This window comes from Pongo pygmaeus, chromosome 6 (assembly GCF_028885625.2).
Source record: "Pongo pygmaeus isolate AG05252 chromosome 6, NHGRI_mPonPyg2-v2.0_pri, whole genome shotgun sequence".
Classification (NCBI taxonomy): domain Eukaryota; kingdom Metazoa; phylum Chordata; class Mammalia; order Primates; family Hominidae; genus Pongo; species Pongo pygmaeus.
The window spans coordinates 142,885,368-142,899,450 of record NC_072379.2 but is presented as its reverse complement, the minus strand read 5'-3'; the positions used below and the strand labels follow the sequence as shown (position 1 = coordinate 142,899,450).

General features: G+C 43.0%; 1 protein-coding gene across 5 annotated transcripts in view; it reads left to right on the top strand.

The window, feature by feature from the left end:
* LOC129040148 (TRPM8 channel-associated factor 2) overlaps nucleotides 1-13,648 on the top strand; it is a 30,262-nt gene extending 16,614 nt beyond the window's left edge. For all 5 annotated transcript variants that reach the window (XM_063667928.1, XM_054494144.2, XM_063667925.1 and 2 more), the window contains 6 exons: nucleotides 3,306-4,297; nucleotides 4,902-4,999; nucleotides 6,256-6,469; nucleotides 6,804-7,043; nucleotides 7,953-8,290; nucleotides 10,970-13,648. In XM_063667928.1, coding sequence (XP_063523998.1) covers nucleotides 3,526-4,297; nucleotides 4,902-4,999; nucleotides 6,256-6,469; nucleotides 6,804-7,043; nucleotides 7,953-8,290; nucleotides 10,970-11,224 — 1,917 coding nt within the window. In that variant the 5' untranslated portion in view covers nucleotides 3,306-3,525 and the 3' untranslated portion in view covers nucleotides 11,225-13,648. The remainder of the gene's footprint in view (nucleotides 1-3,305; nucleotides 4,298-4,901; nucleotides 5,000-6,255; nucleotides 6,470-6,803; nucleotides 7,044-7,952; nucleotides 8,291-10,969) is intronic.
* The last annotated feature ends 435 nt before the right edge of the window (nucleotides 13,649-14,083 follow it).

Genomic DNA, 14,083 nt, shown 5'->3' with positions numbered 1-14,083 from the left:
TTAGTTACATATGTATACATGTGCCATGTTGGTGTGCTGAAATGACAAAATCAACAAAGTTTTATTTTAAAAAATACAAAAACAAAAAAGCAGAAATGTGTTCACTCACAGATGAGAACACTTGTCTGCTTTTTTGTTTTTGTATTTTTTGAAATAAAACTTTGTTGATTTTGTCATTTCAATGCTTTTATGTCACTTAGTTTCAGGTGTGTCTTTTATAAGCAGCTTATATCCAGATGTTTTTAACCTAATCTAACAGCTTCTATCAGATAGAAATTTAATACAGTCATATATACTGTGATGATTCAAATGTATTTCTTGCTCTTACCCCCTTTTAATTTTATTTTCTATTTTTATGTTTATTTCTTTTTACATTTTTCCTTGGTTGCTACTAAGTTTTATCCATTTCTTAAATTTCCTCAACACATTTGTAGATTATACATTTTACTTCTATTTTTGGAGCAGTTATCTTAAATTTTAAATTTAATGTTAAATTACCTGAGAAATATAATTATACATTCTCCTTGTTTGAAGAAACAAATTATTGAGGCAAAAGCCCTTTTGATCATTTCCTTCAATGTCAGTCCTTTCTCTCTATCTCACAATCCAAAAGAAAACACTCTTATCAGTTTATTGTGGTTGTTTCCTGACATTTTGGACATATATTGACGTATGTTTACTTTGCTTTATATTGTGTCTTCCATAAGTTGCATCACCAAGTTCTGCTATTTTTGAAATTGTTTTACTCAACAAATGTTTTGAACATCTTTCCTTGTTAATTAACATAGGCAGACCTATTCTTATTGACTGATAAATAGTAATCCATCGTATGATTAAATGCCAATTTTTATTTGCATTCATGTTAGTGAATATTTAACTTCTTCATACTTTTTCGCTATTACCAACAATTTGCAATGAACGTCCTAGTACTGCCTCCATTTATACTACTATAGGCTGTTTCTCTTTTTAATGTTATTGGATACTGCCAAAATGATCTCCAGTTTTTATGAAAGATTAGTTTTCTCCACACTCTTGCCAGCACTTAATATTGTCAGCTTTTGAAACATTTACTAATTTTCTGGGTAAAAAATGTTATTATATATAATTTGCATTTGTGTGATTATATCTTTTCAAATGTTAAATATCTCACTTGGATTTCATCTTTCATGAACTGTTTGAGGATATACTTTAAAAATATTTTCTGTTTTTTGCTTTTCTGTTTATCCTTAGAAATTACTCATATATTCTGAATTCTAATTTTGTATCTGTTCAATCTGTTGCAAATATTTTTCTCTCATATGATCTCACCTTCTTTATTTATGCTGCCTTTATGCTAAGAAGCTGTTGGGTTTTTTTCTTTAATTCTATGTGGTTCTTGCAGCTTTTGTCAACCATTTTAGTCACTTCCCAGATTCCCAATGCTACTGTGGTTTGTATGTGTGTGTGGGCACATGGAGGAATGTATGTAATCATTATAATTAGCTGTGGAGAGGATATCTGCAGGTAACTGCAGCTTTCTATATTGAAGTTTTACTACCATTAGCTGAGGCTTTGCCAGGTGCCTGTGAGAAGGTGCTAAGAACACTTAGAGTGGAATGTTTTATTATTAAGTCTTGTAGCTCAGTGTCATTAACTCCCCAAAATATCTTGAGTTCCAACAGGTAACAAAAAGCCACAGGCAGAACTGATACCTGAACTCTATAACATTTGCCATGTGAGTCTGAAAATGGGATGACCAAACTAAGACATGCCGTCTCCTCATTTTCATGCTGAAAAGAAATTAAAGAGAATCTGCACAAGAGTTACATTTTTCAATAATGTTTTACTACCGGAATAAATAAACTATACTTTTTAAAAAATGTAACATTTAATTTTTAATAAGAGAAATAGATGTTAATTTTAAAATTTGAGACAATAAAGTTTTATAAAGATAATTAAAATGACCTAAAATCCCACCAGCCAAGACGACCACTGAAGACATTTTTTTTAAACAAAGATATTTTGATAAATATGCTTTAGGTTCTGCTTCTATGTCTGGTTTCATGGTTTTTGATATTTTTCCCCAAAAATTTGGCTTATTTAGAGCATGGTATCCTGGAATCTAATTTAAAAGTTTTTCCATTAAGCATTTTTCAAATTATCTAATAATTATTTTAATCACTATATAGTTTGCAATCTATTGTTAACCATAATTTATTTAACCAACCTCTTATTGCTTGACATTTACAGTATATACAAATTGTTTTTAAAAATTCTTGAAATACAAAGCCTTTTCTTGATTCATTACATTTTGACCATTCCTTAATAAGAAGAAGTTTATACTCTAACCAGATCCAAGTGAATTTTTAAAAACGGTGTGTGTTTGTATAAATCTTCAAGTGTAGTGTTAAACAATTTACTTGTGATGTGTTCCTAGATCAGAACTACCCTATGGAGAGTCCAAATTTGGTATTTTTGCAGCCTTCCTTTGAAGAAAGTTAGATTGAGAAATTCATAAGCAGTACTACTTTCTCTGGGCATAATAAACTAGTTTTTCTAACTTAATTTGTGTATATGTTTAATTATTTTAAAAGTCAAGAAACTGAAGCCAAAATATTCAACACTTGGTTGACTAAATGGGAGGAATTCCTGGAGGTGTTCATATAGAAAATGTGGATTTTAAGATATGCAAGTAAGGGCACTACCTCTGTAGTGTTTCCTCAAATCTAATGACAAATTGATTGTGAGAAATGCCATTATTTTATGTATCACTAAGAAAGACCAGACTGGGCATGGTGGCTTACACCTGTAATCCCAGCATTTTGGGAGGCTGAGGCGGGCGGATCACAAGGTCAAGAGATCGAGACCATCCTGGCCAACATGGTGAAACCCTGTCTCTGCTAAAAATACAAAAATTAGCTGGGTATGGTGGCACGCACCTGTAGTCCCGGCTTCTCGGGAGGCTGAGGCAGGAGAATTGCTTGAACCTGGGAGGTGGAGGTTGCAGTGAGCCGAGATTGTGCCACTGCACTCTAGCCTGGTGACAGAGCGAAATTCCGTGTCAAATAAAAAAAGAAAGAAAGAAAGACTAAACATTGCCAATTAAATGATAATATGCCATCAGTTGTAAAAAAGTGAAAAATACGCCTTAAACATGATAAAAATAAATGATATTAACATGCTAAAATCCTAATATTAGTAAGAATATGAAGATTGACATGAACCATGCAATCTTCCTACCTGCACATAGATTTCTCTACTCAATGAGTTCGATTCAGTGGCTCATTAACTGACTGTAGCCTCATTGTTTCTTCTGTCTCTTCCAGGTGTGGGGAGGATGTCAGGCAGGACCAGCAGCAGCTCCTGGAGGGGATCTCAGAGCTGGACATCAGGACAGGGGGAGTCCCCTCACAGCTGCTGGTGCATGGAGCCCTGGCCTTCCCTCTGGGGCTGGATGCCTCCCTCAATTGCTTTCTGGCGGCTGCTCGCTATGGCCGGGGCCGGGTGGTCCTGGCTGCCCACGAGTGCCTGCTCTGTGCTCCCAAGATGGGGCCCTTCTTGCTCAATGCGGTGCGCTGGCTGGCCAGAGGCCAGACAGGCAAAGTTGGAGTGAACACAAATCTAAAAGATCTGTGTCCCCTCCTATCGGAGCATGGCCTGCAATGCAGCCTGGAGCCCCATCTGAACAGCGACTTGTGTGTCTACTGCTGCAAGGTGTACAGTGACAAGGAGGCTAAGCAGCTGCAGGAGTTTGTGGCTGAGGGTGGGGGGCTGCTGATTGGGGGCCAGGCCTGGTGGTGGGCCTCCCAGAACCCTGGCCACTGCCCCTTGGCTGGCTTCCCTGGTAACATCATCCTCAACTGCTTTGGCCTCAGCATCCTGCCTCAGACTCTCAAAGCAGGCTGCTTCCCCATTCCCACCCCTAAGATGAGAAGCTACCACTTCCGCAAGGCGCTCTCTGAATTCCAGGCTATACTGAACCATGAGAATGGGAACTTGGAAAAGAGCTGTCTGGCAAAGTTGAGAGTTGATGGTGCAGCCTTCCTACAGATTCCTGCGGAGGGGATCCCTGCTTACATATCCCTGCACAGGCTCCTGAGGAAGATGCTGCAAGGGTCGGGCCTCCCAGCTGTGAGCCGGGAAAATCCAGTTGCCAGTGACTCCTATGAGGCTGCCGTACTCTCCCTGGCCACTGAGCTGGCTCACTCTGGAACTGACTGCTCCCAGCTGGCCCAGGGGCTTGGCACCTGGACCTGCTCCTCCAGTTTGTACCCCTCAAAACACCCCATCACTGTGGAGATCAACGGAATCAACCCAGGTATGAAAACAGGAGAGAGTGCCCAGAACATTAAAGATGTAGGAGAAAGTGGGATTGGCTGACACTACACAGGACATTGCAGGTACTTACCCTCAGGAAGATTGACCCCATTCTTTTTTTTTGAGACAGAGTCTCACTCTGTCACCCAGGTTGGAATGCAGTGGTGCGATCTCAGCTCATGCAACCTCCACCTCCCGGGTTTAAGCAATTCTCCTCTCTCAGCCTCCTGAGTTGCTGGGACTACAGGCACACGCCACCATGCCTGGCTAATTTTTGTATTTTTAGTAGAGATAGAATTTCGCCATAATGGTAAGGCTGGTCTGGAACTCCTGACCTCAGGTGATCCACCCGCCTCGGCCTCCCAAAGTGCTGGGATTACAGTCGTGAGCCACTGGGCCCGGCTGACTCCATTCTTCATCAGGTACTTTCAAGAAGATGGGGATTGGGACTCTGCTTAAGGTTTAGAGGGGATGAGTCTAAGAAGTGTGGATGACTTGAGATACACAGGGGAGAAGCTGTACCACTGGGAGGGGCTGGGAGGCCCCAAGTGGAGATATACTCACATAGGAAGGAGGAACTGAGCCTTCTCTGTGACTTTTGTCAGGCAACAATGATTGCTGGGTGAGTACCGGGCTCTACCTCCTAGAAGGACAAAATGCAGAAGTCTCGCTGTCTGAAGCTGCTGCCTCTGCTGGCCTGAGGGTAAGGTCTGAACACCCGCATCTGCCACCTCTCAAAACCCTAGAGCTGTGTCATTTTCATCCACTGTCTAGTTCCAGCTCATGGCAATGCTGCCAGGAGTACAGAAATGGATTATTCTGCCCATTTTACAGTTTTTACAGATGAAGCAGCTAAATTTCAGGGCATCCAAGTGAGTGACTGAAGTGCCTAGTGTTATCAAGCAAAAGAAGCTCCCTGCAGAATGGACTAGAAGCCAAAACTATGACACTTGAGTTTTTCACCAAAAAAAAAAAAAGGATTTTTATTGCAATTTGACTAAGAAGGAGACAGGAGCCCAGCCCAAATCTGTCCCGTTGTACTTACTTTAAAGAGTTACTTTATTAGAAAAGGTTTAGGGAGTGGATTCTGTGATTAGTAGGTGATTGATAGAAGGAAAAGGAAGGGCTGGAAAATCCTCGGGCATGGGCAGTTACCTCTTCATGCCTCCTCATGGGTCCCATGTGCAAACTCAGAGGAAGTTAGTATGAAACATGCGGTAGAAATTTGGGCTGTGTGTCAGGAAGCTCATTCTGCACAAACTCTGGTTTTATCTCTTTATCTTGACACCTGAAGGTTGTGCATAATCCTGTCACTCTCCAAAATATGCCCTACATCAGAATTTAAATTCATCCTGCCTCCTTGACTCTGGGGGCCACTTCCTACAACAGCTTGGGTCCCTTTTCTGTCAGCATTCTTTCTGGAGCCTGCTTATATCAAACCTAAGAAAAGCAACTCCAGGACTCCAGACAAAACAGATCTCCACCCATCTGGCAGCCAGAAAGGGAAGCTCCGGACAAAGAGGGAGAGAGAATCAACCTCACTCGCTCTGGACAGGCCTCCTGTGTATTCACAGAGGACAGAGCAGAGTACCCCAGCTCATCAACATCAGCGTCACCAGACTGGCTTAGGTCCTGCTAGAAGAGCCCAGGATTTTGCCTGGCAGAAAGACACAAGAACTTTGCCAGGATCAGCCTGGTCTCTCACCAATTCATGTCAGGTGAAGACTTATGTTGGAGCTGTTTAAATCCTTGGAAAAATGATTTTACATGCTTTGAAGTCCAAATGACTTTGGAGTGCTAAAATTTGATAAGTTTCCATGCCTAGCACATAGAAAAGGGAAGCTGGGGTTTCATGGGCATGTTTGTCTGATACTTTCCATCTACACAACCTCACATGCACATCACAAGGCATCACAAAGACTCTAATTCCTCCAACACTTGGTGGAATCACCTGTCCAGGTACAGATTGGCTGCCACACTGATGACCTAACCAAGGCCAGGAAGCTATCTCGAGCCCCCGTGGTGACTCACCAGTGCTGTATGGACAGGACCGAACGGTCAGTCTCCTGCCTCTGGGGTGGCCTCCTCTACGTCATCGTGCCCAAGGGCAGCCAACTAGGCCCTGTGTCTGTCACTATCACGGGGGCTGTGCCTGCCCCATACTACAAGCTGGGTAAGTGGAGTGAACATTTAGGGAGGAGGAAGAGCAGCAGATGCCGTGGGAACTGTGGGGTGGTTGCTAAATGGGAGAAAGATGAGGTTTGGTGGAGAGAAAGAGGAAGAACTGTTGGGAGAGAACATGGAGGCAGGAGATATGGAATACCCTGTGTCCATGGAGACTTCAGGGCAGACAAAGAGTCAGGAAGCCTTTTCTTCACTTTACAGCCTATAGACCCCTGTGATAGTAGTTCATTATTGCAATGTTCTTCCAGAGTTCAAATGGTATTTTTCAGCTCAAGGTAAGTTGGGGAAGTGGGTGTGGTAGGTTCCATGATATTTATTCCCAGGTAAGACATCGCTAGAGGAGTGGAAGAGGCAGATGCAGGAGAACCTGGCTCCCTGGGGAGAGCTGGCCACAGACAACATCATCCTGACAGTGCCAAACACAAACCTCCAGGCTCTGAAGGACCCCGAGCCTGTGCTCCGCCTCTGGGATGAGATGATGCAGGCTGTGGCCAGGCTGGCAGCTGAGCCCTTCCCTTTCCGCCGTCCCGAGAGGATTGTGGCTGATGTGCAGATCTCAGCTGGTGGGTGCTCCCAGGGAATCCTCCTAGTCAGTGGAAACCATGTATCTATTACTTTGCCTTTTATGAATGTCCAAAATGTGTAAGCATAATTTTATTAGTAAAGCAAGGGAAAAAGATATAAAAGACATTGACCACAAGGGGGATGAAAGAATGTTTACATGTGAAAAACAAATTATTGACATCTACAAGGTGAGATTTCACCGGATGGTAGAACAACCTCAGAAAAAGTTGTACTGGGAATTCATAGATGGCAACCAGAGTCATTTCAAGGACAGCATAGAAAATCAACTATTTTCTTCAAACATAAGCCAGAGTTGAAAATGAAAAGAGGAAATAAGTAAGGAGGTTTATGGTAAGTACTGAGTGGTTAAAAAGAAAGAGGTGCATAGGAAGAGAAATAAGGAACTCTTGATCCCACATTGGGAAAGTTCTTTGGACCTCAATTTTCATACCTTCAAATAAGGACAAAAATTATCTCTGTCATAGAGTGTAAATTTGGACAAAAGTAGTATACATGGAGAAGAAAGAATGACACTGTTCTAGCCCTCAAGGATCTCAGATCCAGTCATAGGACATCATATCTCAGACTGACATGTAAAGGACACTCACACACACAAAATGAAGGTGTAGAATTACAGCAAGGATGACTATGAAAAGTGTAACCTAATTCTCCAGGGCCAGAGTGAGGAGGAGGCCACAACTCAGGTGTGAGAGGCTAAAAAGGGGATTAGATACTATTCAGTTTCTGACCAAGTAGGGGAAAGCTATTTGCTTTCCAATCAGCACAGAGATTCTGCAATTATTGGAGATAACCAGGATGGTGAAGAAAAGTCCCATAATGGAGAAGAATGAAGGAGATAGTTCGGGTGGACCCTCCTCAGTGCTCATATCTTCCTTCTGTGTTCCCAGGTTGGATGCATTCAGGGTACCCCATCATGTGCCACCTGGAGTCTGTGAAGGAGATCATCAATGAGACGGACATGAGGAGCAGGGGTGTGTGGGGCCCCATCCATGAGCTGGGCCACAACCAACAGCGGCATGGATGGGAGTTCCCACCACACACTACTGAGGCCACCTGCAACCTTTGGTCAGTCTACGTGCATGAAACAGTCCTGGGGATCCCCAGGGCTCAGGCCCACGAGGCTCTGAGCCCTCCAGAGCGAGAGAGGAGAATCAAGGCCCACCTGGGAAAGGGAGCCCCCCTGTGTGACTGGAATGTGTGGACAGCCCTGGAAACATATCTACAGGTACTGAGCAGAAATTCCGGGAGAAGGGGATGACCAGACCCCTCAGTCATGTAGCGACCTGGATCCCAGTAACTCTCTAGCTCCTTCACCACCCCACCAGCCTGGACCACCACCTCCCTTGGAAATGAGAGGGACTGGGCCGCATTGTGGTGCTTCTTGGGTTATACCCCTCTAAGGCAGAGAGAATGGCACCTGTCTCACTCACCTTCTGATTTTGCAATGTAAGAGGAAATGAAAAATATTATGAAAAAAAGAAATATAGCATATTATTCAAGGGCAGAAACTCTGTTAGACATTCCTGCAGCTGAATCACAGCTCTTGCCCTCACTGGTTTTGTTCTTGGTCTCCTAATAAGTGTTCCATAAATGGTCATTGTTTTGTTTAGTTTTGTTTCGTTTCACCTGAGTTTTATGAGTCAAATGAGTTACCCTTTTTTATAATAACAGAGGGTGTCTGCAATGCAGCTGCATTACAATAAGAAGGCATTGTTGGAGACAAATCTGCTAACAAGGGTCTCAGCATCCATCACCCCACTTAAAGCCAAAATGATTTAAAATGAAGAGCCAGTCAACCCAATAGTAGAACATTGAATTCATAAAGCAAGTCTACTTCCTGTGAAATAAACACAAATCCCTGCCCCCTCCCCTAGCCCTGCATTGAATGTCGATGTTTTCGAGTTGTCAATGTTGTTCCCCTTTCAGATCTCCCACAATGTCTCCCACAGCTCTATGGATAGGAGTTGTCTGTCCCACTTTTCACTGAGGCACACACTATTTTAAAGAATTTAAACAATCTGTCCAGTAGCCCCCATTTAAGTGAAGGACCTAGAACTTAAAATCAGGATGTAATGATAAGCCCCAGACTTTCGCATTGCCATACCCTCTCTTAGTTTTTTGTGCCTTTCACTAATTTTCTGAAGAGTGAATGTGAGACAGTCCCAGTCAATGAGGTAACTTTGTATTGCATTCATTTCCATATCCTTAGATAGCCAGTCTGGGGGTATACAGGACCACTGACCACAATGGTAGGTTGCCCCTAAACTGTAAGTTTAAGCCCTAATTCTGTTCTAGTCTGCTACCTACTCACTGTGGAGCCCCGAATATCAGTTCTCAATAGCTCTAGAGAGACCAAGTCTGAGACTTGGCCTCAGGACAAACAGGCACCTTCTGACTCCTCTTCCTGCTAGAGGGCTTCTCCCCAGCATCCATGCCACTGCTGCCTTAGCTCAGTCTCATTAGTCTTCCCTCAGTGTATTCCAGTAGACTTCTAAGTTGTCCCAGCATCTTGCCTCAATCCTCTATGATCCATCTTCCTTACACTCCTTCCAAAATAATGTTAATACTCTGTCTATAAAATGCTTACAGTGTTCTCTAGCACATATAGGGTAAAGTCAAAGCTTACTAGCAGGGCATAGGAGGCCCTTCATGACCAGCCTTACCAGCACCTCTAGCTACATCTCCTACTGCTCTCACCTCCACATTTACCCTTTGGCATGCCAACTTGCTTATGGTTACAGACATATCCTGCTGTTTTGGCTTCTGTGCCTCCCCTTGTTTGCTTCCTGCTGCTGAATCATGCTGGAACATCTTGTCCATTAGCTGTCAAGTCACCTGTCCAAATTCAGCTCTGTTGTCCCCTTCTCTCCTGGACATCGCCTCCTTGATAAACCAACATTTTTAGCAATGTGTTTATTTACGTGTGTTTCTCCCTTTGGCCAGTGTTCTCTAGACGGACAAGAGCTCTTAATCATGTTTGCCTAGCACAGTAGCTGGCAGTGTGTGGATGTCTAATACATGTCAAATGTTTAATAAATGCTTAATTTATTGATGTATTGATTAATAAGTATCAAAGAGCAAGGCCAGTGAGAACAGATGAGCAATAATGAGGGTACAGCAGTGAGACTCTGAGGGAGGCTTGGCTTCGGTGGTATTATCTGTCCTTGGGCTTTTACGAGCTAGAGTCAGAGAATGCTCATCTATTAAAGGGAGAGTGAGGATGTGAAACCCCAGATCCCTGCTAACTGGAAATTTGTATAATCTTAGTGAACAAGGGCCTTCTGCCAAGGGCTTTCCGGAGGGCTGCCCCATATGAATTATGAGCCACTCTCATTTTTAGGCCCTCAAGACAGGCTGGATTTTTTTCTTTTTCTGCCCTAAATGCAGTGTTCTACAGAGCAATTTTGTATCATTGCAGATAGTCACAAGTCCGAGATGGCTATTAAAAAATAAGGATTATTATGATGCCTGGAAAGTATAGTATTTGATGTTCACAGCTTTTAGAATCTCAGTAGGCCCAATATGTAGGAAGTGAGGGTTTCTCATCTCAGTCAGGCCCAAACCTGTCCTGATGCTGAGGAAAACACTTGAGATCTGGGAAGACAATTTTTTAAAGATACTAATAGTGGACATTTATTGAGTATTTACCTCTATTCAGACATTAGGTTTCCCCTGAGCACCCCTACTAGATTCAGGGGGTGTTGTTTTGTGGCCAAGAGGTGGAATGAGCCAACGAGATTGCATTATTGTGCAGGGGCAGAGTGGGGAGATAGGGGTACATACCCAGGATGAAGGTAACGATTGAGGGGAGGTGATCATGTGAATGAAATATATTTAAGAACACACATGTCACATCACTTTTGCAAACTTGACACCTCATTCTCTTCCTTCTTTCCCTTTTCAGCTCCAAGAGGCCTTTGGGTGGGAGCCATTCACCCAGCTCTTTGCTGAGTACCAGACCCTCTCTCACCTCCCCAAAGACAACACTGGCAGGATGAATCTATGGGTGAAGAAGTTCTCTGAAAAAGTGAAGAAGAATCTGGTTCCCTTCTTTGAGGCCTGGGGCTGGCCTATTCGGAAGGAGGTGGCTGACAGCCTGGCCTCCCTACCAGAGTGGCAGGAAAACCCCATGCAAGCGTACCTCTGTGCCAAGGAGTAAAGGATGCCCCACAAGGTGGGAGAGAAAAGGCAGGGTCACGCCGGCAACTCCACCACGGGGCTTTGGCCATGTGTGCTCAGTATCTGGAGACTGAATCCCGCTTCCAAACCTGACTACTAGATGGTGGCCAAGGTCATAAGAAAAAATGGAACCCCTTTCTGAAAAAGGTGCCTTGTGCTTCTTTTTATTGTTTTTCTGCTTACACAATTGCTTTCCCCAAGAGACTCACTTGACCTCTTAGTCTCCCAGAGAGGATCTTTCATCCTGCCATCCTGAGGCTTCTATTTTTGACCAATAGCTCTAAAGACCATGGGTTCCCATAACAACATGATATCCCTTTCTCATCCCTGAACAGGGCTTCTAATTTATTATGCTTTAAGAAGTTTTCAAATAGCAAGCGAGACACGCTGGAATAGTGGAGAGAGCCCCAAACCAGCTTTGGTTCTATGGAAAATCACTTCACCTCTCTGTGTTTCTGTCTTCACATCCATGACATGAGGATACAAATCTTTTCCTCGCAAAGTTGTTGTTTGATTTCTCCTGGTCCCATAGTGGACTGTTATGGTGTCCAGTCTAGCATGCACATCCTGGGCACTGAATCTCACTTCAGTGTTGAACCCCTTGGCGTTATCATTCAGTCCTTGTATATTTAGAGAATGTCAATGTTTTCCCAGACATGGTATCAACAATGGTAGTTGTCAGCAGTATCCTAGCCCTTTCTACATTTTTTCTCCCACTTCTGGAAGGATTCTCGGGTATAACCTAACCCAAAGAAAAATGGCATGTGCTCAAACTGAGTGTCACAGAGCTGTGAGGTTGGGTCTTTGGGGTTAGCTCCATCTTCCAGGGTTTGCCCTTTGCCCTTCGACCAAAGGACAAAGTCATGTTAACAGCTGCTACTAAGTCTGTATGCCCATTCGTTCTTACCACAAAACAGGCATCTGACTCCTCTGGGCACCACGGAATCAAGGCACTGTCAGTGGTGGGGGCTTCAGTCTGTGAAGTGAGGCACAGTGGGCTTCACTCTGGAACAGGATTACTGGGTGCAGCAGATGCAATCCTCACTTAATCAATCCACACCCCAGCATCCCCTGAGCTTTCTCTTAATCTCATTCTAGCCCGTCTTGACTCTTCAGTTAGGGGGAGTTCTCATTGGAGATTTGTCTCTGGGATTAATGAGTGTATGCCTAGCTACTTTCTCCAGTTTACTTTTAGACCATATTGTTGTTTGTTTTGAATATCATTCCTTAGGCTTTGTTGAGAGTAGAGTGGCTTCCCATTAGGAGAACTAATTTAGGGCATGTCTTTTGCTGAATCCCATCAGCATATCCTTCCCAATTCTAGATAATTTCCTTTTATTTCTCAAGTACCCTTTGCCAGGGGCTTTACACATGAAAGGTGTTCATGAAATATTTGTCAAAGGAAAGAACAGTAATGACACCTAACACATAATGAGTGATTACTATGTTCCAGGCATTGTGTGAGCTATTTACTGTGAGTGATTTAATGTTATCTTCCCAGCAGACCTCTGAGGTAGGTACTAGTATCATCCCCATTTCATAGATGAGGAAACTGACACTAAGGGACATAAAATAAGTTTTTGAAGTCACGAAGTGAATAAGAGGAAGAGCCAGGGCTTCATTGAAGCCCATAGCAATGAAAACATTGTGGAACTTATTCTTCATGAATGATTTACAATTTAAACAAAATGTCACCTAGAAAATAGATGAAAATATGTTCAACAGAGTCTGGATTTTTCCAATGTTTACTACTGAATTTTCACTCAATAACAAATTTAACTTCCAAAAAGGTGTTGGTATCTGATTTTCTGCCTGCCTCAGAATGTGATTTGTCTGCCTTTGGGTAATCCAGCCTTGGGTAGAGAAGGAATTTGAACCCAGGAAATTCGACTCCAGAACTGGTGTTCTTTTCTTCCCCACCCCCCTTTAAGTTCCGGGATACATGTGCATAACGTGCAGGTTTGTTACATAGGTATACATGTGCCATGGTGGTTTGCTGCACCTATCAATCCGTCATCTAGATTTTAAGCTCTGCATGCATTAGGTGTTTGTCTTAATGCTCTCCCTCCCATTGCCCCCAACCTGCAACAGGCCCCAGTGTGATGTTTCCCTCCCTGTGTCCATGTGTTCTCATTTTTCATCTCCCACTTATGAGTGAGAACATGTGGTATTTGGTTTTCTGTTCCTGTGTTAGTTTGCTGAGAATTATGGCTCCCATCTTCATCCATGTCCCTGCAAAGGACATGAACTCATTCTTTTTCGTGGCTGCATAGTATTCAATGGTATATATGTGCCATATTTTCTTTATCCTGTCTGTCATTGCTGGGCATTTGGGTTGGTTCCAAGTCTTTGCTATTGTAAATAATGCTGCAATAAACGTATGTGTGCATGTGTCTTTATAGTAGAATGGTTTATAGTCCTTTGGGTATATACCCAGTAATGGGATTGCTGGGTCAAATGGTATTTCTGGTTCTAGATCCTTGAGGAATCACCGCATTGTCTTCCACAATGGTTGAACTAATTTACACTCCCAACAACAGTGTAAAAGCATTCCTGTTTCTCCACAGCCTCACCCACATCTGTTGTTTCCTAACTTTTTAATGATCACCATTCTAACTGGCATGAGATGGTACCTCATTGTGGTTTTGATTTACATTTCCCTAATGACCAGTAATGATGAGCTTTTTTTCATTGTTATTGGCCACATAAATGTCTGTTTTGAGAAGTGTCTGTTCATATCCTTTGCCCACTTTTTGATGTTTTTTTGTTGTTGTTGTAAATTTGTTTAAGTTCCTTGCAGATTCTGGATGTTAGACCTTGTCAGATGGGTAGCTTGCAA